At 38.9% G+C, this 22,191-nt stretch overlaps 3 protein-coding genes across 3 annotated transcripts; 1 reads left to right on the forward strand and 2 right to left on the reverse strand.

Moving 5' to 3' along the window:
- Positions 1-594: 594 nt before the first annotated feature.
- BNAC07G25060D lies at positions 595-3,093 on the reverse strand. Its single transcript, XM_013877893.3, has 4 exons — positions 2,932-3,093; positions 2,660-2,836; positions 944-2,570; positions 595-758 (listed from the first exon to the last, which is right to left on the reverse strand). Exons 1-3 carry the CDS (start codon positions 2,944-2,946, stop codon positions 987-989), a joined length of 1,776 nt encoding a protein of 591 aa, XP_013733347.1. The 5' UTR covers positions 2,947-3,093; the 3' UTR covers positions 595-758; positions 944-986.
- Positions 3,094-8,872: 5,779 nt separating this feature from the next.
- Positions 8,873-19,481, forward strand: LOC106394691 (inactive LRR receptor-like serine/threonine-protein kinase BIR2). Its single transcript, XM_048764254.1, has 3 exons — positions 8,873-8,934; positions 10,164-10,777; positions 18,346-19,481. The coding sequence occupies exons 1-3, from the start codon at positions 8,873-8,875 to the stop codon at positions 19,479-19,481; spliced, it is 1,812 nt and encodes a 603-aa protein (XP_048620211.1).
- Positions 19,482-20,211: 730 nt separating this feature from the next.
- Positions 20,212-22,107, reverse strand: LOC106395208 (CLAVATA3/ESR (CLE)-related protein 25). The gene is made up of 2 exons (XM_013835720.3): positions 20,932-22,107; positions 20,212-20,546 (listed from the first exon to the last, which is right to left on the reverse strand). The coding sequence occupies exons 1-2, from the start codon at positions 21,126-21,128 to the stop codon at positions 20,510-20,512; spliced, it is 234 nt and encodes a 77-aa protein (XP_013691174.1). The 5' UTR covers positions 21,129-22,107; the 3' UTR covers positions 20,212-20,509.
- Between the last annotated feature and the right edge of the window lie 84 nt (positions 22,108-22,191).

Below are 22,191 nucleotides of genomic sequence, written 5' to 3' on the forward strand. Positions count from 1 at the left end.
ATTACACGCCTGCTAGTCTTGTTAATTCTTTCACACTAGTGTGGCCCCCCGTTTGCTCGTCTTTCCCAAACACATGGGTTCTCTGTTTTGCAAAGTGTTCTAATCCCCAAAACAATATATACATATATAACTCGAACTGCACTGGATAGCTTTTTAGTTCAAGTTATTTAACATATATTTATTGATATTCTTTAAAACTAGATCCGTTCTAAATGTTATAGTAGTGTGTATTAAACTCAAGAAAATCAACTTATCAATCAACCAAAAAGTTTAACATTCCAATGAAAATTCAATTTCTATTCAAAAATCAATGAATCTACATTGAAAACCATTCTTTATACAAGTGGGGCTAAGAAGGCCAAGATGAATGAGATCATGGAGAGGACCACGCTTTTGTAGTTTCAGTCAACTTCCATCCTTTGCCATATTGACATTTTAAATATTTTAAAGTTTGATCTACTTTCAAAATTCACATGTTGGTTGTGTGGTTCTTCCTTCTCCCTCGTCTCACTAGATCTCAAAGCTCGAGTTACTACGGTAAAGAGTAATAGTATCAACTTTGGGTCCCTAAGTAAAAAACACTCTCCAAGTTTCCAATGACTCACAATAAGCTGAAAAGTTAAAATATAATCCATAAGGTGTCAAGAGAGATAAGTACATACTTCTCAGCTTAAAGCGTTTTAGTTGATATTTATATATGTTCCTAAGTGTTTCCCTTGCACAAAGATTACCATCACCTCTCAGACAAAGATTTTAAGCTGCACATGACAAAAGTAAGCGCATCACTAACTGAGCACAAATCCAGATAAGACTGTAACAAAAGTCACAGCCTCAGATGTAAGATAACATGAGAACAAAATTGATGGACAAAAAGATGCAATGATGTACTTTGGATTGAATGCTCCACCAATACACACAAGCATGAAACTATGAAACTACTCACATGTGTGGCAACCTCTGCTAGTTGTGGGTTTCCTCTTGATGGTTCATTTACTCAAAGTGGTTTCAGTTTGGTCTTGCGCTTCGTTTTCTTGATGTTTCCTTGGAAGGTTATTAGTATCATCTGCAGATCCTCTCTTTCGTTTCCTTTGGAATGTGTACTTCAAGAGTCGATTTACATTGGCTCTTGGAGGAGACTCACTGATTTGATCTGATACTAATGCAGCAACTTTCGATTCAGAAGCCATTTTGGTAGAAGGAACCACCACACTTTCTTCTTCACCTTCACAACTAACCAACACATCACTGTCTAGAGTACGTTTAAGCTGCAAATGTTCTTTCAACTCTATACAGGTTTGAAGGTCATCCACCTCCTCACTCTCTACGGTAAGATGCGTCTCCATAGAATCTTCTCCATCTGAAGTTGATGTCTTGGAACAGGTAGCATTAGACTGAGATTGACAAGGCTTTATAAGCTGACTCTGAGACCTAACCGATTTAGCTTTTGGTTTGCCAAACCTTTTCTTTCTCCTTCCTCTTAATTTCCTGGCTTTCTTGATTCCTAATGCGTTTGACGGCAGTGTTACCACCTCTGCACTACTAGCTCTAAGTGCAAGAACAAGACATCTTGTGTTTCCCAAAGTGCCAGCTTTTCCTGAGCTCAAGCTTTCTTCACTGTCCTTTTCTGTTGTGCGTTGTTGCTCCTCTTCATCTGCAGAAGAAGATGACTTCCCATCCAGAACTATCCTTTCCAGAGCATGGATCCTCTGTGTACAACCATTTCTAGACAGCTCAAGCTTTTTGATTCTGATATCACCATCAGATTCCGACTCACTAACAGCGTTTCCCATCACAGTATCAACAACACTTAACCCGTCAAAATGTTTTTCATGAGAGAAGCACGTATCTGCAACCTCTTGATCAGGTTTCAAACTTTCAACAACAAACTCTTGATCAACCTTGTGACCAGAAACCGTTTCTTCTTCCTTGTTCACAACTAGGTTCCGTTCCTGAGACTCATAAGCCTTAGCTTTCTCCAAATTTTCACATTCAGCATCATGTAATGAGCTATGATCCTCTAGATTAGGATTCACACTTTCAAGAACAACCTCTGGATCAACCTTGTGAGCAGAAACCATTTCTTCTTCCATGTCCACAAGGTTCCTTTCCTGCTGCAACTCAGAAGCTTTTGCTTTCTCCAAACTTTCACCATCTTCACATTCAACATCATCCAATGAGCTACAATCCTCTTGATTCGGATTCGAACTTTCAACAATAACCTCTGGGTCAACTTTGTGAACAGAAACCATTTCTTCTTCTTCCTCCCTCACAACATTTCGTTCCTGCGACTCATAAGCCTTTAAAGTATCAGCCACACTTAACCCGTCAAACTGCTTTTCCTCATTTTCAGCAACAAAATCTGGATGAACAGAAACCGTTTCTTCTTCTTCTTCCATGTTCACAATGTTACGTTCCTGAGACTCAAAAGCCTTAGATTTCTCCAATCTATCTCTCACCCATCTAACCTCAGACCTAAGGTCAGTAATAATATCTTCAGCCTCGTGAAGCTGAGCTTCAAGCACATCAATCTGTCGTTGCTGGTTTGATGATATAACATCTCCTTCAATCGTCTGTTGATAAAAGGCCTCCATCAGTGAATAACAAAGCAACCTAAGCTAATCATTCTCCAATGTTAAAAAGAAAGAGAGCAGAAGATAACCTTAGCGTCGATCATATGTTTCAATCGGACGAGCAAACGAAGAGCTTCCTCCTTGGTTTCGGAGAGATCGTGGTGAAAGCGAGCTGATTTTCTGTCGGAAAGCATAACCCTAGCGGCGGATTCCTTGGCCGTGTTTAGGATAATCTCCGCGTAAGCTTTCTTCAAGGCTGTCGTTTTCTGCCACACACACACACAAAAGTAAAAAAAAAATGAAGCTCGACCCAGATCGTTAGAACAGAGATCGAGAAAGAAAGCATATAAATTTTGTTTACATGTGACTCTTCCATGGTCGTGTATCGACTCAATTTCTCCCGCCGAAGAGAAGAAAAAAGAAACTCGGTTAGACAGAACAGAACAGAACACACAAAAAGGAAATAAAAAATAAATGTTTTCGTCTCTCACCGGTCTGTTAGGAAACTGACCATGCGCTTCTTGCTTAAATTACAGTTTCGCCCTTTGCGATCTCCCGAACCGTGCAAAACGGAAAACCAATTCGGGCTGCTTCATTGGGATGCGTTATTTTTAAGAGAATGGGCCTTGAACTACCTTCTGAGATTATTTTGTTATAGTTAATAATGTTTGGACTATATTAATTTATAGAGTTAAAGAAATTTTTTATTTTTAGATTTGTATTTTTAAAAGTATTCTTTTTATTTTAAAAGGAAAAAATATTTAAATTCATAATATTATAGATTTGAACTTCATCTATTATTATGAGATTATTTGATATATTTTATGTATGTTGAATACATATGGAAATATGCAAATGATTAGAGATACAAGATCACATAAATAGGAACAAAAACAAAACTGTTGCTTTAGAGATTCCACAGTGTTACAAGATCACCTAAGAACACATTTTTCAGAACACCAAAAACAAAGAGAGTGGACTATCTTTCAACACATTTTTCATGCTCGGTTTCACCTCTTTCATTCTCGGTTTTAATATTCTTATAATATTTCTTTTATGTTCAGCTTGCCCATTTTTTCCTTTTTGTCTTCTCTACAAGACCAATCTTTTTGCTTTGTCACTCTTTTACCAAATCACATAACATTAATTATTCACATATACTTTAACTCCATATGGAAATTTTCTAAATTTGAATTTATTTTTTTAGTATTTAAACATTGCAAAGTAATTGACATAATATGATAATTATGAAGTATTTACTTCAATTGATTGATTTGAAGACCAATGATAGTGAAAATAAGGCTTTGTTTTTTTTTTTTGTGATCGACAGCAAAAAAAAAGAAGTATGTATATGGTGTTTGAGTTTGAGCAATTAATATGGATAAATTTTATTAGTTTCAAAAAGTTGTATTTACCGCATTATTTTGCTTGTCTCAAAAATTTTAAATGCGTTTTTATGTTTTATGTGTATTTTACCTAAATTGAAAACATGTGTGGGTTTCTCTTTCTAAAAACTAGGTTTTTAAACAAAAAAAAAATATGAAGGGTGAAGAAATGCAATTTTTTATATATTTCTTTTCGAATCTTCACTTTATTAGTGCACTATTTAATACCATAATAACTCATATAAGTACCTTAATCATCATTCTACCTTTTTTAAAGAGGGATTAGTGAGAGTATAATTTATTTAGAGCTGGTTGATTATAAAAATCAACAGATTTATAAATATTTTTTCATATTTTAAAAAAAAATTATCAAAATATTTTAGTATAATGATTTTAAGAATCTATAGGATATATGTAAGATTTTTGAAGTTTTATTTTATGAGTAAAATTGTTTAGAATCCAAATCTCAATAATATTAGATTTGTTGGAATCATAGACCAAACTTTTTAAATAACAATTGATTTTGTAGTTCATTAAACAATCATGAACCAATTACACAAAATTTTAGTAAGAATACTAGAATCCATTAATCAATAACAATATAATCTGAAAGTTTTAACAATCATTACAAATTCACATTTCACTAACACCAATTAAAAATAAACATTATGAAAAAAGCAGTGATTAGTGACATAATGCGTATTTCCTAAAATGTAACTGAATTCCACACTTCACATTATACCGTCTCCTATGGACTGTATCTTCTTATTAAAAATTGACACGACTTGTCCAAAGTCAATTCACAAGTTGTTGGGCGCATTTGGTGTTAGCCACTGATCTAGAACTCTGTATTTTTTTTTTTTTCATAAAGAGTCTTTGATGGTTTTGTAAACCAACCAAGACTTCAATAAGAGTTTCGTCATACTTTTTTGTTCTACGGAATAATAAAGAAAATGGAACAGAAGTTCACAGCAATCATATATATGTATATATTTAGATTTAGATTCAATTACATTTTAAATTTCTAAGTTTAGGCACAAATTTTGTTTTAGTTTTTTTGAAGAAAAAAAACAATTCAAACTTCAATATCTGGACGTTGAGCGCCTTGTATCCGGGCAATCGGCCCAGTCTGCATCAGTGTAGGCAACTAGCTGATGAATTTGGCATCTGACAAGCTGTTGTCCCAGATCCTTTGTTCCTTGTATGTACCGTATTATGCGCTTAAGAGCCACATACAATTCACAATGTTAGTATCAACAGGTCTTGGAACAAGATCCCAGTTCTAGTCACACAAAAAGCATCATACTCATCTCTCATAGCCAGTGTCCAGTTTGTATGGCTTTTTGGTATTGGGGAAACAGAAGTGAGAAGAGAGATTTGTGTTTTAGGCTTTAGGTTACCTGTCTTGCTACGAGTTTGCATTGAATGTCCCACACGTTGTGATGCATTCTGCATAATTGCTGGAGCCGTAGAAGGCAAGGCAGGTGGGGGTTGATTATTTGTGGAGGAAGCAGATTGAAGAATGGCTTTAAAGAGAGGATGAGGGTCAGCATCGTCGCTAAGAAAATCATAGCTAAGCGCTGATGTACCAGAAACTGTAGAAGGAAACACAGTCTCGTCGAAAACAACATGTCTGGAAATTATAATTTTCTTTGTTTGGAGATCTAGGCATCTGTAACCTCAGGTGAAGAGAAGGATAACCTAGAAACAGACATGGTGTTGATCTTGGGGACAATTTGTGAAGGTTGGAGTGATTGATGTTTGGGAAACAAAGGCAACCAAACACCTTTAGATGATTATAAGAAGGCTTTTTGTTGAAGAGCTTTATGTATGGAATCTGGTTTTGAATGGAAGAATAAGGGAGCATGTTGAGTGTGTGCACAGCAACATGGAGAGCTTCCACCCAATAGACACCAGAAAGTTTAGCCTGAAACAAAAGACATCGAATGGTGTTGTTTACAGTTCGTATCATCCTCTCGGCTTTGCCGTTTTGTTGTGAGGTATGAGGACATGAAAAACGAAACTGTATGCCCTTTGTGTCGAACAAATTATGAAAGTTTTTGTTGTTAAACTCCCCCCCCCCATTTTCACATTGAAATAATTGAATTTTTGAATTGAATTGAGTTTCAACGTAAGAGAGAAAGTGAAAATTTTTTGAAAAAACTTCAGATTTATGTCGTAAAGGATAAACCCAAAGAAATTGAGTATAGTGATCAAGAAATAAAACGTAATATTTGATACCACTCATGCTTTCTAGAGGGGAGGTCCAAACGTCCGAATGTATAATCTCAAATGGTTTTGAAACGTTTGAAACTGAGGGATAAAAAGGTTGCTTTATTTGTTTTCCCAACTGACAAGCCTGACAAGAAGAATCAAGACTGTCATTATAAATTTGAAGAAAGAACATATTGCATAGAAGCATTATTAGAATGAGCAAGTCTTTTGTGCCAAAGTTTTTGAGTAGAAGCAATAAAAGCAGACGAAGGAAGAGACTAAGATTTGTAGGCAGGAGTGGCATAAAGATCACCCAAGTTGTTACTGCGGAGAAGAGTTTGGCCTGTCTGTAGATCCTTCACAGAAAAACCAAGAGGGTCAAATTCCACAGAACACCAATTATCTCTAGTAAATTTTCTAACAGAGATAAGGTTCTTGATAATGCTAGGAACAACAAGAACATTAGATAATGATAGAGGACGATTTTTAGAAGAAAGAAAGCTTGAACCAGAAGCAATTACAGGAATGGAAGAACCATTACCAACCATGACTGATTTTCCGATATTTGATTTGAGACCAGAAGTAAGGATACCTGATGATGATGCTAAATGGCTTTTCGCACCACTGTCCATATACCAATCAGCGGCACCTGGATCACTGAGTGTCAACGTGTTGAAAGCTTGAGCAAAGTCAGCTGTTGGTTGAATTTCAGTCACAGCATTTGCCTCTGGAGTTGAAGTCGGTCTTGGTCCAAGTAGTCCTCTGTTTTGTTGAAATTGGGTCACGTATGACCAAGGTAACATCTGCTGTTGCCACTGAGGAAATGGTGTGTTCCAGTACTGCGGCTGTGTCATGTTGTTGTAGTTGTTGTTGCGTTGATTGGTCCATCCACGAGACTTGTTCCCTCCGTTACGTCGATTCCCACGATTGTTGTTGTAGGATCGATTATGTTGGCCCCGGCCAGAAGTGTGTTGCTTGGTTTCCACGTTTAGGGCTGTCGTGGAAGAGGAGTGGTCCGAATGCTAAGCTACTTGTTTGTTGAATCGTTTTAGTCTGGTTTCCTCCATTTGAAGCATAGATTTTACGGTATCAAATGATGGAAATGGGTCCCTATGCTGAATAACATTGATAATGTTTTCAAATTTTGCATTTAAACCATTGAGAAGATAGGTTACCAGAGTACGATCTGTTATTGGAGCATCAACGTTGGCTAGACGGTCAGAGAGAGACTTTAGTTTTTGTGAATAAGTCTCGATCGTGAGATCACCAATCTCAGTGGTACGCAGCTCATTGTCAAGTTGGATCGCTCGCGCCTCTTTGTTATTGCGGAACTTGTTCTCAATACGAACCCAAGTGTCGCGTGCAGTGCCTCCAGATTCGAAAGTACTTTTGAATAAGTCTTTAGCCAAGGTGCCATAGATCCAAAGCTTCACTAAGCCATCTCGTTTTTTTCCATTGGACATCATTATCGTCATTGGGAAGAGAGGTCCCATCAATGTGACCAGCAACATAAAACGTGAGACAATGCATTGAGAAGAGCTCACGCCAGGCATCATAGTTGTGGTCATCGAGATCAAGGATCAATGGTATGTGTGTCTTGATGTTAGTCACACCAAAAGCACGATCAATATTTTGAGCAGCCATGATTGCGATGTTGCAGAAGGAATAGTAAGAATGATAGAAAGAGAGAGATGAGAACGATGAGAGTGTAGAAGAAGAAGAAAATAGAGGAAGCAATATTTAGGTCTAAGAGCGTTCTTGCTCTGATACCATGAAAGTTGAGGTAATTCCCTTGCCAGGATCGTTCTCATTCATTGATCATAAATAGTCATGGTTGTTACAATCAGTTAACCTTTACAGAGATTTTAGGAACTGAGTAGCTACTCTTGCGGGATATACAAAATATGTCAAAGAATATTTTTGTTATCTAATAAAGCCGTTACCAAGAATCAGGTCTTGCATTAAATTGACAAATAAACATGCAAAGCAGTAAACTAAAATACCAAGCAATTTCAAAAGTAGATTTTTCGTACATGGTGGTTTCCAATCTCATCGGTAGAAATTGGTTTGTGGCAAGCATCACAACAGAAACAATCAGGGTGCCAAAGAACACCCAATACATTATTGACAACACATCCATCTTCAATCACAGAGTTGCAACCCTCACATATGCTACAATTGCCTTCCAACGAACGCCTAAAATGTTGTTGTTCTCTAAGTAGAATAAACTGTAAATCAACCTGAGAAAACTTGAGAACATCCCAAGTGATTCCTTGTATTTTCCTTGTATACAAAACTTTATCGGCGATATTGTACCACTGGACGCGTGAACACTTACTAACCATTTCCTCAGCTCTTTGCACCGTGTTGATCAGAAACTCTAGTTCATGCGTCGATCGTCCTTGCATCGAAATGATGTCATTGATTATCGGGACCAGTCTCTCCATGGTCGAGGCGAGATCCTCGAATAAAGACTTGAATTCCTTCACTTTCTTGGCCCTTTCGATCGCCTGTTTAAACATCTCAGAAAAAGGAGCTCCCAGAACAGCACCTCCAACCAAAGAAGCCACATCGGAAATCGGCATGAGGTGGTCTTTTTTTCTTGCTCTTCCTTGGCCGATTGAGTATTCCGCGTGAACACACAAAAAAAATGAAGAGGCCAATAATTATTGTGGGTAAGTGGGTTCACTGGCCGTCACTTTCATGGGGACTGCTTCTGACAGGCTTAAGCTCTTTTCATTTTTGCCCACGAAATTTCCCGGAAGGTACAAGACCTGAATGCCCAAGAAATTACAAAACTTGTAATTATTTTAAAATTATCAGAATCTAGAGGTATAGAGTCGATTTCAGAACCAAAGTTCATTGCCAAAATTTTTGATTGAAACAAATGGTCGAACATCTGGTGTGCTTTGATGATATCAGACAAAAAAAAGGCGTTAACATGATTTCCATACATCTGGGTGTTTTGACCAATACTTACCATAGAGTCTAAGAGCATGATTATTGGGGGTTTTTAGAGTGAGATTCTTAGTAGAATATAAGAACCCGTCTTTTAAATTTTAACTAAAAAAGTTAAGAACCGGCTCTTAAAACTCTTATTTAAGAACCGATTCTTAGTTTTTTTAGTTAAAAGTTAAGAGACTGATTCTTATATTCCACTAAAAATCTCACCATAAGAACTCCCCAATAATCATGCTCTAAGATAAGCATCCATCATCTCGAGAGCAGAGATATATCTAGTCAGTAAGCAATGTGTGAACATAGAATTCATTGAGTCTATCGGGGCAAGTGACTACTACTAATTTGGGAGATGAGTTGGAAGAAATGTTACAATACCTAGGTAGTAGTCTATATAAGATGAGGATTGCAGTGACCTTGTGCGGCCCCATCCTTCGCCTTCTTGATACGGTATATTTGGATCTCAATTAAAATGAATTCTCATCTAGTTTTAAACTCTGATACACGCAAGAGCATCTCCAACTCCACTCTATTTTTCTCTTTACAATAGAGTTTAGAGTAAAAATGCTCTATTTTCAACTCTATAATATTGTAAACTTATTTTTTATTCTATATATAAAGTAATTTCTTTATTTTTTATTCATCATTCTATTTTTCACTCTAAAATAGAAATAGAATACCATTGGAGCAACATCGAATTCTATTATAGAGTTATTGGAAAAAAAATAGAGTGAACTATCGGAATGGTTTAAAAGTGTTCATGCACTCGAAGCTTTGAGACATCAATTAAAAATTACCAATTTTCACTGTAGAATGAAGAAAGAAAAATAAATAGATAAATAAAATAAAGACATCAAAGTCGACGACTACTCTGCATCAATCTCGCGACGACCGTTCAACACGTCTGACTTGCAGCCTTTGTCTCTCTCTCTCTTTCTCTGCATCTTCATTCGCAGAAACAAAAGAAAAAAACCTTTACTTTTTTATCCAAACCCCAGAAGATAAAAAACCTCTGAACCCTTCTTCTTCAATGGAGATCATCTCAAACCCCAAAGCTGCTTCCTTTCTTCATCATCTTCCTCCTCTGCTACTCCCCTGCTCTAGCAGCCGACGAAGACGACATAAGATGCTTACGAGGAATCCACGCCTCCCTCGCCGACCCTCACGGCGTTCTCAAATCATGGAACTTCGCGAACACCACTGTCGGATTCCTCTGCAACTTCGTCGGCGTCTCTTGCTGGAACAACCAAGAAAACAGAGTCCTCAACCTCGAGCTCAGAGACATGTCTCTCTCCGGTCAAATCCCCGACTCTCTCCGGTTTTGCGGGAGCTTACAGAAGCTCGATCTCTCCAACAACCGATTATCCGGCACCATCCCTCGCCGCCTCTGCTCTTGGCTACCGTTCTTGGTCTCTCTTGACTTGTCTAACACTCAATTAAACGGCGAGATTCCTCCCGAGTTAGCGGAGTGTAGGTTTGTTAACTCTTTGGTTCTCTCTGATAACCGGTTATCCGGTCAAATCCCGGTTCAGTTATCCTCTCTAGGGAGATTAGTGACCTTCTCTGTTTCCAACAACGATCTAACAGGTCGCATTCCTTCTTTCTTTACCTCACCGAGTTACTCCACTGATGATTTCAACGGGAACAAAGGTCTTTGCGGCCGTCCTTTGTCTTCTCCCTGCGGAGGGTTGAGCAAAAAGTGTTGGATCCATTTATAGCCATTGGGTTTTAATGGAAATTATGAAAAATAAATGACATGGGCATGTGTGTTCAACCGCCCAAAAAACAATAATAATGAGAAAAGATACTTGTCCCACATCGGTGGGAACAAGTAGAAATGAGGTGTTTATATATGGTCACTTGATATCATGTGTTAAACAGCTTGGAGAGAAAAGAAGGCTCCCCACGCGCGCGCCGCCGCCGCCGTCTGGCCGGCTCGGCTCGGCGTGGGCGTGGGCGTGGGCGTGGGCGTGGGCGTGGGCGTGGGCTTGGGCTTGGGCTTGGGCTTGGGCTTGGGTCTTGGTGGAAGGCCTCCGGCCCGATAAAAATATTCTTTTTGGACCAAGTTAAGCTCAACATTTTACCATTTAAAATCTCAAAAACAACATGCATTTTATTTTGAAACGACAAGCAGTTTGTCTAGAAAATAAAAAACGTCATGATGTTTATCCTCTTGAAATATTTAAACGAGATAAGAAAGAGAGAGATAGCGAGTCTTGGGGAATAAGTTCGTAACTTGAACTTCCCGAGATCTTTGCCAAATCCCCACTAACGAGCGCACGTTATCCAACAGTGACGGGAAGTCGCTCCTCGTCCATCTCTTTACATACAACTCGTCTCTCTTCTCATTTCTCTAATTTTTTGACACCTAAAACCAACAGCGAAAATCCCTTACCGTAAGTCTTAAATACGAGAGTGTTTCGTAGAGTTTATAGTTCGATAGGGCGATCACGAGTGAGGCGTGATTCGTCTGCCATGGTTGTATCCTGGGACCAACAGCGAAAATCCCTTACCGTAAGTCTTAAATACGAGAGTGTTTCGTAGAGTTTATAGTTCGATAGGGCGATCACGAGTGAGGCGTGATTCGTCTGCCATGGTTGTATCCTGGGACTCTATATTCGTACAGTCCCGTCTCACTAACGGAGCGAATATTTTGAGTTAAGGAAAGAGATCATATCTCGACTCCATGTCTCTTTGCGAATACGATTTCTTATCGTTCTTGTATTCGTTTTTTACATTCGTTTCTTTCCTTAACATCGCTTTTATTTTATCGTTTATGTCAGTCCGGTTTTCCCGCTTCTACAATCTTAACTCAAAATCGCTTTATGTTTAAAGTTTTAATCGGGTTGATAAACGATTAATAGAAACGGGTTTTGGTTTTCGAACCGTGTTTGCGATTTGCTTTCTAGCATTTCCGCGAAACGTTTTGTTCTTATCTCACAACGATGTTTGCGATTTGCTATACGCTTATCCACGAAACGTTTATGCCTAAATGTGTTTGCGATTTGCCTTAGAGCACTTTCGCGAAACGTTTCTGGTTTATTTCATTACGCTTTGCGGATTGCTTTCTAGCATTTTCGCAAAACGTTGAAACATTCTTCAAACGTTATATACATGAATCGTTTCAGTAACAGTTTTCTTAAGCAAGTTTGTGAAACATTCTAAGTCTATAAAAATGATCTCTGCGAACGCTTTTAAGCGAGTTTGCAAAACGTTTTTTCCAGACTTATATCGATATGATTTGGTTCAAATACCAAAAATGAACATCGATTTTAGACTATTATTTTCTTTAAAATAATATGTTATTTGTTGAATGGAGTACTAATCCGTTTTTTCATGTTTTCTCTACAGAAAAATGACAAACGATAACAACACCCCCATTGACACCACGGATGTCATTCAGACTCCACTCAACGCTGCAGCAACTGATGCAACTGGCATAACAACCGCTGCAGCAACAACGAGCACTATCCTCCCTGCGGGAAATGCTGCTGATGAAACCACTCGCCGTAGCCTATTCGGTGCTGGTCTTTATCAGACGGGTTCAGGATCAGCAACTGCAAGTGGTCCGGTGGCAGTTCAAACTCCTCCGGCTGTACCTAGCTTGTTCACTCAAGGGCTGATGCCAGACAAGTTTGATGGCAAAGGCTTCAAAACGTGGCAGAAGAAGATGATGTTCTTCCTGACAACGATGAAGCTGGACAAGTTCATCCAGGAGGACAAGCCCCTGATTCCGTACGGGATTGATGATGTCCACAGTCTTGCAACTGTTGACATATGGGTGCATTCCGACTTCATCTGTAAAGGTTACATTTTGGGTCGTCTCATTGACCCATTGTACCGTGTCTACTGTGAGATCCCCACGGCGAAAGAGCTATGGAGATCACTGGACAAGAAGTACAGAGGTGAGGACGCTGGCTGCCAGAAGTATGTGGTCTCAAAGTTCCACGACTTCAAAATGGTGGATTCAAAACCCATCATGGATCAGGTGGAAGCGCTTCAGCTCATTTGCCATGAAATCGCTGCTGAAGGAATGTCCATCTGCGAGACATTCACAACTCTCAGCTTCATTGAAAAGCTTCCTCCAAGCTATGCGGATTTCAAGAACTACTTGAAGCACAAGAAGAAGAAGATGGGGCTCGAGGAGCTCATCATGAGGCTTCAGATGGAATCCAGAAACCGAATTGCTGACAAGGTCACTGCTAAGGAGCACAGTGTCAACATGGCTGAGCACAAAGGCAAAGGAAAGGCACACGCCCATTCTCCTGCCAAGCCTTCCAAAACTGCTGCAGCCCTGAAGGCTTCTGGAAAAAACTTCAAGAACAAAGGCATTGAAATCAATGCGAATGCGAATGTGGAGAAGTTCAGGGGGAAATGTCACTACTGCCACAAAGTGGGGCACAAGACTGTTGAGTGTCGCAAAAAGATCAAGGATGAGAAGGCTCAGGCAAATCTCACAGAGGAGGATCTCGTTGCTGTGGTGACTGAAGCCAACATGGTTGAAAGCAACAACCCCAAGGAATGGTGGTATGACACTGGTGCAACCACCCACATTTGCACCGATAGGGCGATGTTCAGCACCTATCAGAAAAGCATGACTGAGGAGAAGCTCAAGATGGGAAACACTGCAGTCTCCAAGATTGAAGGACGCGGCAATGTGATTTTGAAGATGACATCTGGACATGAGGTCACTCTGACGAATGTGAAGCATGTGCCTGACATGAGGAAGAACCTGGTCTCGGGAACCTTGCTCAGCAAGAATGGATTCGCCACAAATTTTGAGGCGGACAAGCTCGTGATTAGGAAAAATGGGATGTATTTGGGAAGAGGGTATGTTAAGGGTGGACTTGTCAAGTTGAATGTAATGACAGTCCCTCCGAAAGTTGTAGCTTCAAAAGTTTCAATGAATAAGAAAGAGCCAGTTGCTTATTTGGTTGAGTCTTTTAATATATGGCATGAAAGATTAGGCCATGTAAACTACAAATCTATACAAAGATTAATGAATTTAAATCTAATTCCTAAATGCAAAACAAGTAAACAAAAATGTGAAGTATGCGTACAGGCTAAGCTCACGAAAACGCCATCACCTCGTGTTGAAAGAACTAATAAACCTCTAGATTTAATTCACACAGATTTATGTGATTTAAAATACTTACAAACTAGAGGTGGTAAAAAGTACTTTGTGACCTTCATAGATGACTGCACAAAATATTGTTATGTATATTTATTACATAGCAAAGACGAAACCTTAGAAAAATTTAAAGAATTTAAACTCGAGGTCGAAAATCAGCTTAAAACAACTATTAAAGTAGTTAGAAGCGACAGAGGAGGCGAGTATGATGGTCCATTCAATGCATTCTGTAAAGAACATGGAATAATCCATCAAACTACAGCTCCTTACTCACCAGAATCTAATGGAGTTGCTGAACGCAAAAATCGAACTCTAAAAGAGATGATGAATGCAATGTTGCAGGAATCTGGGTTACCCCAGAACATGTGGGGGGAAGCATTGCTTACCACTAATTATATCCTCAACAAAATTCCACACAAAGTAACTGGCAAAACTCCATATGAATTATGGAAAGGTAATTTACCTTCGTATAAATACCTCAAAGTGTGGGGGTGCCTGGCAAAAGTTGCAGTACCGCCACCAAAGAAGGTCACTATTGGACCTAAAACAGTGGATTGCATCTTCATCGGATATGCACATAACAGTAATGCTTATCGATTTCTGGTACATAAATCTGAAATATCAGACATTCATGAAAATACAGTCATGGAATCAAGAAATGCATCTTTCTTTGAAAATATTTTTCCATATAAGGAAAAACAAGGTTCAAAACGAACTCGAGAAGAAAGAGACAATGACAAAAACTCAGAAACTGAGACAAACGTCGAGATTTCTATAAATGATATTTCAGAAAATGAAGAAAAAGATGAACCTCGAAGGAGCAAAAGAGCTCGGAAGGAAAAATCTTTTGGAGAAGATTTCCTAATGGCATTTTTAGTAGAAAATGTTCCAAAAACTTTGGCAGAAGCCATGGCTTCACCAGAAGCTCCATTCTGGAACGAAGCGGTCAGGAGTGAATTTGATTCGATCATGCAAAATTATACTTATTACATAACGGATTTACCACCTGGCTGCAAAGCATTAGGGAATAAATGGATAATGACACGAAAACCTGGTGGAAAATACAAGTCTAGGCTTGTAGTTCAAGGATTCCGACAAAAGGAAGGCCTTGACTATTTTGATACATATTCTCCAGTGACGAGAATAACATCAATAAGACTGATGATAGCAATCGCAGCCTTAAGAGACCTAGAAATCCATCAAATGGATGTAAAAACTGCTTTTCTAAATGGTGATTTAGAAGAGGAAATTTACATGAAACAACCTGAAGGTTTTGTCATTCCCGGACAGGAAGACAAAGTATGTCGACTTGTAAAGTCACTTTATGGGCTTAAACAAGCTCCTAAACAATGGCACGAAAAATTTGACAATACAATGATGTCAAATGGTTTCAAAATTAATGAATGTGACAAATGCATATACTACAAAACTACCAAAAATGCGTATGTTTTGCTATGTCTATATGTAGATGATATGCTCATTATTGGAAGCAATAAAGACATTATCAATCAAACAAAGAACATGCTCAAAGGGACATTTGAGATGAAAGACTTGGGATTAGTAGATGTAATTCTCGGGGTTAAAGTCACAAGAAATTCAAACGGAATTATCTTAACCCAATCTCATTATGCTCAAACAATATTAGAGAGATTTAAAAATTACTCTAATAGTACGGCAAAAACTCCGTTAGATCCCCAAATGCACTTGACAAAGAATTCAGGTGAAGCGGTTTCACAAAACGAGTATGCACGTGTGATCGGAAGTCTCATGTACTTGACCAATTGTACTAGACCGGATCTGGCGCATGCAGTAAACGTACTTAGTCGATATACAAGTAATCCAGGTCATACACACTGGAAAGCTATAACGAGGGTACTCAATTACTTGCGCTACACCAAAGATTTTGGGCTTCACTATGGTAAAGAACCAGCAGTTTTAGAAGGATACAGTGATGCTAACTGGATATCAGATTCTAAAAACTCAAAATCCACGAGTGGATATGTCTTTACACTAGGAGGAGCAGCAATATCATGGAAATCTACCAAACAAACAGTGTTAGCCAGATCTACCATGGAATCTGAGTTCATAGCCTTAGACAAAGCAGCAGAAGAAGCTGAATGGCTTAGAAATTTTTTGGAAGATATTCCTATGTGGGAGAAACCTGTGCCAGCTATACGCATACATTGTGATAGTCAATCAGCAATAGCTCGGGCTCAGAATAATCTCTACAATGGTAAATCTCGTCACATCAGAAGACGACATAAAACCATTAGACAACTTATCTCAACTGGTGTAATCACAATAGACTACATCAAATCGGCTGACAACCTAGCGGATCCATTTACTAAAGGTTTGCCACGAGATGTTGTTGCTAAATCATCAAAAGGAATGGGTTTAAAGCCTATAACGAATGAGGATGCTTGATTGCAACCCTACCTATCATGACTGGAGATCCCAAGACGTAGGTTCAAAGGGAAAACAAAATCAAACAGAATCTAACCAAAGCACTTGAGACAAAGTAGTCTCTTCCCAGCTCCTAAGATGATAAAAGTGCTAACAAATGTGTGAAGGATAAGCATAAGCTTTTAATGATTCCATAGCTTCTAAGCGGGGTATTACTCAATACTTTTCATGGTCAATCACCTAATGAGTGTGAAATGGGGCCGTTTCTAGGAGAATGAATGCAAGGCTATATTCTCTAAGTTCACTCATGAAAACCAGGAATAGTTCAGGGCCACAATGAACACAATAGAGAACTAAGTTCTACGAGAAAATGAAGCTGCGTTATGCATGTTGTCTCGGTTTACATAAAACACCGGTTGGTTCAAGACATCATGTTCACCTTCTGGTAAAGTAAACCCGACAGATATTAACTATGAGTGGTTCAAGGCTTAAAAATGCCACCAATTCAAACACAGTGAATTTTTCGCAAACACTCTCGATAAGTCTGTCCAGTCTAGTGAGGATTAGAATAAGTATAGTTTAGAGTCTATCGAGTCTGCATTTAGTCTGCATATATTTAGAAGAGTCATTTCTATTCATGTGGGGGATTGTTGGATCCATTTATAGCCATTGGGCTTTAATGGAAATTATGAAAAATAAATGACATGGGCATGTGTGTTCAACAGCCCAAAAAACAATAATAATGAGAAGAAGATACTTGCCCCACATCGGTGGGAACAAGTAGAAATGAGGTGTTTATATATGGTCACTTGATATCATGTGTTAAACAGCTTGGAGAGAGAGGAAGGCTCTCCACGCGCGCGCCGCCGCCGCCGTCCGGCCGGCTCGGCTCGGCTCGGCGTGGGCGTGGGCGTGGGCGTGGGCGTGGGCTTGGGCTTGGGCTTGGGCTTGGGCTTGGGCTTGGGCTTGGGCTTGGGCTTGGGCTTGGGCTTGGGCTTGGGTCTTGGGTCTTGGGTCTTGGGTCTTGGGTCTTGGGTCTTCGTGGAGGGCCTCCGGCCCGATAAAAATATTCTTTTTGGACCAAGTTAAGCTCAACATTTTACCATTTAAAATCTCAAAAACAACATGCATTTTATTTTGAAACGACAAGCAGTTTGTCTAGAAAATAAAAAACGTCATGATGTTTATCCTCTTGAAATATTTAAACGAGATAAGAAAGAGAGAGATAGCGAGTCTTGGGGAATAAGTTCGTAACTTGAACTTCCCGAGATCTTTGCCAAATCCCCACTAACGAGCGCACGTTATGCAACAGTTACGGGAAGTCGCTCCTCGTCCATCTCTTTAAATACAACTCGTCTCTCTTCTCATTTCTCTAATTTTTTGACACCTAAAACCAACAGCGAAAATCCCTTACCGTAAGTCTTAAATACGAGAGTGTTTCGTAGAGTTTATAGTTCGATAGGGCGATCACGAGTGAGGCGTGATTCGTCTGCCATGGTTGTATCCTGGGACTCTATATTCGTACAGTCCCGTCTCACTAACGGAGCGAATATTTTGAGTTAAGGAAAGAGATCATATCTCGACTCCATGTCTCTTTGCGAATACGATTTCTTATCGTTCTTGTATTCGTTTTTTACATTCGTTTCTTTCCTTAACATCGCTTTTATTTTATCGTTTATGTCAGTCCGGTTTTCCGGCTTCTACAAAAAGAATCTCGCGATTATAATCGCAGCTGGTGTGTTCGGTGCTGCTGCATCGATCTTGTTAGCCTTTGTTGTTTATTTGAAGCGGCGGAGGACAACAAGCAGTTTAACAGAAGGAGGATTGGCGCAGAGGCTTAGAATCCATAAGCTTGTTCAGGTCTCTTTGTTTCAGAAGCCTTTGGTTAAGGTCAAGCTCGGGGACTTGATGTCTGCCACTAATCACTTCAGCTCTGAGAATATTATCGTTACGACTAGGACGGGGACGACGTACAAGGCGGTTTTCCTGGATGGCTCGGCGCTCGCGGTGAAGCATCTGAGCGCCAAGTGTAAGCTCGAGGAGATGGAGTTTCGTTACGAGATGAATCGGCTGTGGGAGCTGCGTCACCCTAACTTAGCGCCGCTTCTTGGCTTCTGCGCTGTGGAGGAAGAGAGGTTTCTTGTTTACAAGTACATGTCTAAGGGGACGCTGAAGAGTTTGCTGGAGGAAGAGGATGTTGAGTTGGATTGGTCTACTCGGTTTAGGATCGGTTTAGGTGCTGCGAGGGGTTTGGCTTGGCTTCACCATGGATGCCGCCCTCCTATACTTCACCAGAACATTTGTTCGAGTGTGATTCTCGTTGACGAAGATTTCGACGCGAGGATAGTAGATTCAGGGCTTGCTAGGCTTATGGTTCGTTCGGACAACAACGATGGGTGTTTCATGACTGGTGATTTAGGTGAGTTTGGTTACGTAGCTTCTGAGTATTTTACCACGATGGTAGCTTCATTAAAAGGCGATGTGTATGGACTCGGTGTTGTCCTCTTGGAGTTGGCTACAGGGGTAAAGGCTCTTGGAGGGGAAGGCTTCAAAGGGAGTTTGGTTGATTGGGTGAAACAGCTTGAAAGCTCGGGGAGAATGGCTGATGCGTTCGATGAAGGCATTAGAGGGAAAGGGCATGATGAAGAGATCTTGAAGTTTGTTGAGGTTGCTTGTCATTGTGTGGCTCCAAGGCCTAAAGAGAGATGGACTATGTTTCAAGCGTATCGGTCATTGAAAGCTATGGCTGAGAAACAAGGTTACTCGTTCACAGAACAAGATGATGACTTCCCTTTGATTTTTGACACCCAAGAGAACTGAGACTGTGTGAAGTAAAACCTTTATGGGAAGCCTGTGATGCCAAGGATTTAGAGGATTATTACATTATCTTGAGGTATTATTATTATTATTTATTGTACTAGTTTCCACTGCCAATTTAGATGAAAATGTATGTGTATAGACTATGTTCATTGTAAAAAAAAATGGTGTATATTATGTGTTCTTCTGTCAAAATTAAGAAAAGCTATGTTGGTTTGGTGTTTAGCTGATCAAGAACTAGATTTCTGAAGAGTAACTGTTAAAAGAGTTTGAAGAGTGACAAAACAATGTTTCACTTATCTTTTCTTTTAAGAACAAAGAGAGGAATCTATGTCCCATGCAGAACAGGATAAAGAGTGTTTTTATCTGAAGAATCTTACTTTAGGGTCTGCTTCTCGATACAGTCAAAATCAATCCCAGAGAAAGAAGCTAAAGAATGCAAGAAAGAGAGAGAGGTTTTCAATGTATCACTCCTTTTGTATTCCCCTTTGTCAGATTCCCAAAGTTCAGAACAAACCAAAAATGAAAATAGATGTGATTCTAAAGTTGTACATGGACATGCTTTTTTTTATTAGGAAGCAAACATCATGGAATATTTTAGTTGTTGTAGTGGTGAAAAGATAATATTACAAGGCATAGAATATTGATACAAATCAGTAATTTAAGGAGGGGAAATGAGTTCTAGAAAACAGAGCAACTTTAGTTAATGGTTTGCTTTTTTTAGCAGATGAAAAACAAAAGCAAACTTTAAAACTTAAATAAATTTTAAAAAGAAAAGGCAAAGAGAGTTAATACAAAATGTTATTACAAAACCCTACAAAGCCCTGAAAAAGTCTTAATATCAGACTCAATCTTCACTTCTAAAAGTAATCAATCTTCAGACATAATGTTCCCAAAAAAAGAAAAAAAGAGCAAGACTTCACCTTCCAAAATGCCTACTCAGCAAGAAGAGACTTCATCTTTGCAAAAGCAAAGCAAGGGTTCAGAAGCTATGAGTTTACAGCATATACATCGTATGTATTGGAGCTAAATCAAACTCTTGGTGGCAGTCTTGAAGTTCTTGCTTTCCTGAAGAAATAGTTTTGAAACAAAAAGCTCAGTAGAGTTGAGTTTTACTTTAACTAAAGTGGTCAAGAACTTCAGAAGTGCCTTTAGTTCTCATAAAGCCTAGAAATTAGAGAAAGAAGAAGCTTTTACTAAAACATGATAACAATAGACACTGAAAAGAAGGAAAGAACTTGTTGCTCAAAAAAAAAAAAAAGAAGGAAAGAACAATGATTTTGCATGCTAATAATCTTTCTAGAAACCAGTGATCATTGGTATCTGTGTAAAGTTACATCTTAACAATCTTAAATTGAGAAAAAGATAATAATAGAAGATTCTCAAAAGGCTTGATCTCTAATAGCAAACTCAAAGAAGCAAAAGATTGAAGTTGGAGAGAAGATGAGAGAACCTGTTGTGGATAGGATCAGGTCCATTTGGAACTTTTCGCTTGCTCTCATGATACAGATTCGCATCCTCACCACTAAACCGCAAATTCTTGACCGTTTCTGTTGATGGAACACTTGTTGCTGAGCTTGCTAAATTACCGACAAGAAGAAACACAATAATACTGAGAGACAAAACAGCTCTAATCCCATTTCCACCCATACTCCAAACCCAATGTCCCTACAGCTTCCTGTTTAACATGAGCAGAACATCCATGAAGTTGGTGAAGTGACTGTCACATAAATAGAGGAAGAGATCTTTTGACAGAAGATGCTAAAAAGAGGGGGGGAAAGCGAAATGGGAAGCAAACAAACAAAGCTTATAAGTTGTGTTTTTATATACCTTTGGAAAACAAATCCGTGATTGGCCTTATTTAAAGATGAAACACACAAAGCAACAGTATACATAATACATACGTAGGTGTCCACGTAGAGAGGAAAAAAAGTAAGCACGAGGAAGAGAAAGCTATGGAAAAACATATCTTTACGTAACATATGGGGCCGCTAAGTAACTTTTTCTTTGCTTTGATTTGTGAGTTTTCATGCAGGCAAACCACTGGGCACAAGCTCCCCCTAAACATATATTTTAAGCCAAATAAAGCATAGGAATAGTGTATCTTTTGTGACTGAGTATTAGCAAGCCTACTACTTTCCTGACCACTATCTTAAATCATTTGGATATTTCCTTTAAATTATAAAAGATAATCAATTAAGACTGTAACAATGCATAAGTTTTAGAAGAAAAAAAAACTGTGAAAAAGGAGCTAAAGCTAAAATTTTCTTCCTTCTTAAGTATTCTCTTCTCACCAAGAGCCAATTAGCAGAAAAGAAATGCATCCTTTAAAGATAAAATGGAAACTTAAAAGGGCACTTACTATAGTATACCTCAAAGCAGATGAAATAATAAAAACTATAATATTACAAAAATGAGATTTAGAAACATATCCAGATTGTAAAGGAAGAGAATCCATATCTGATTGACAGCTAGGGAAGATTTGAGTCAGTTTGTTTTCATGTCACAAGCAAACTTCCTTTTGGCCTTGGTGGGATAGAGAAGCTTGCCTTGTTACATAGTAAAGCCAAAGTTTAAACAGACCTGGCCCCACAATTTACTTACTATATATCTGTTAGGGATCAGGATGGTGTCTTCCAGTATTGATTCTTACAGGGATTCTGTGACCAAAGACATCTCAATATTTCACTTCAAGTAACATGCTCAATGGAAG

This window comes from Brassica napus, chromosome C7, assembly GCF_020379485.1.
Source record: "Brassica napus cultivar Da-Ae chromosome C7, Da-Ae, whole genome shotgun sequence".
Taxonomy (NCBI): Eukaryota; Viridiplantae; Streptophyta; class Magnoliopsida; order Brassicales; family Brassicaceae; genus Brassica; species Brassica napus.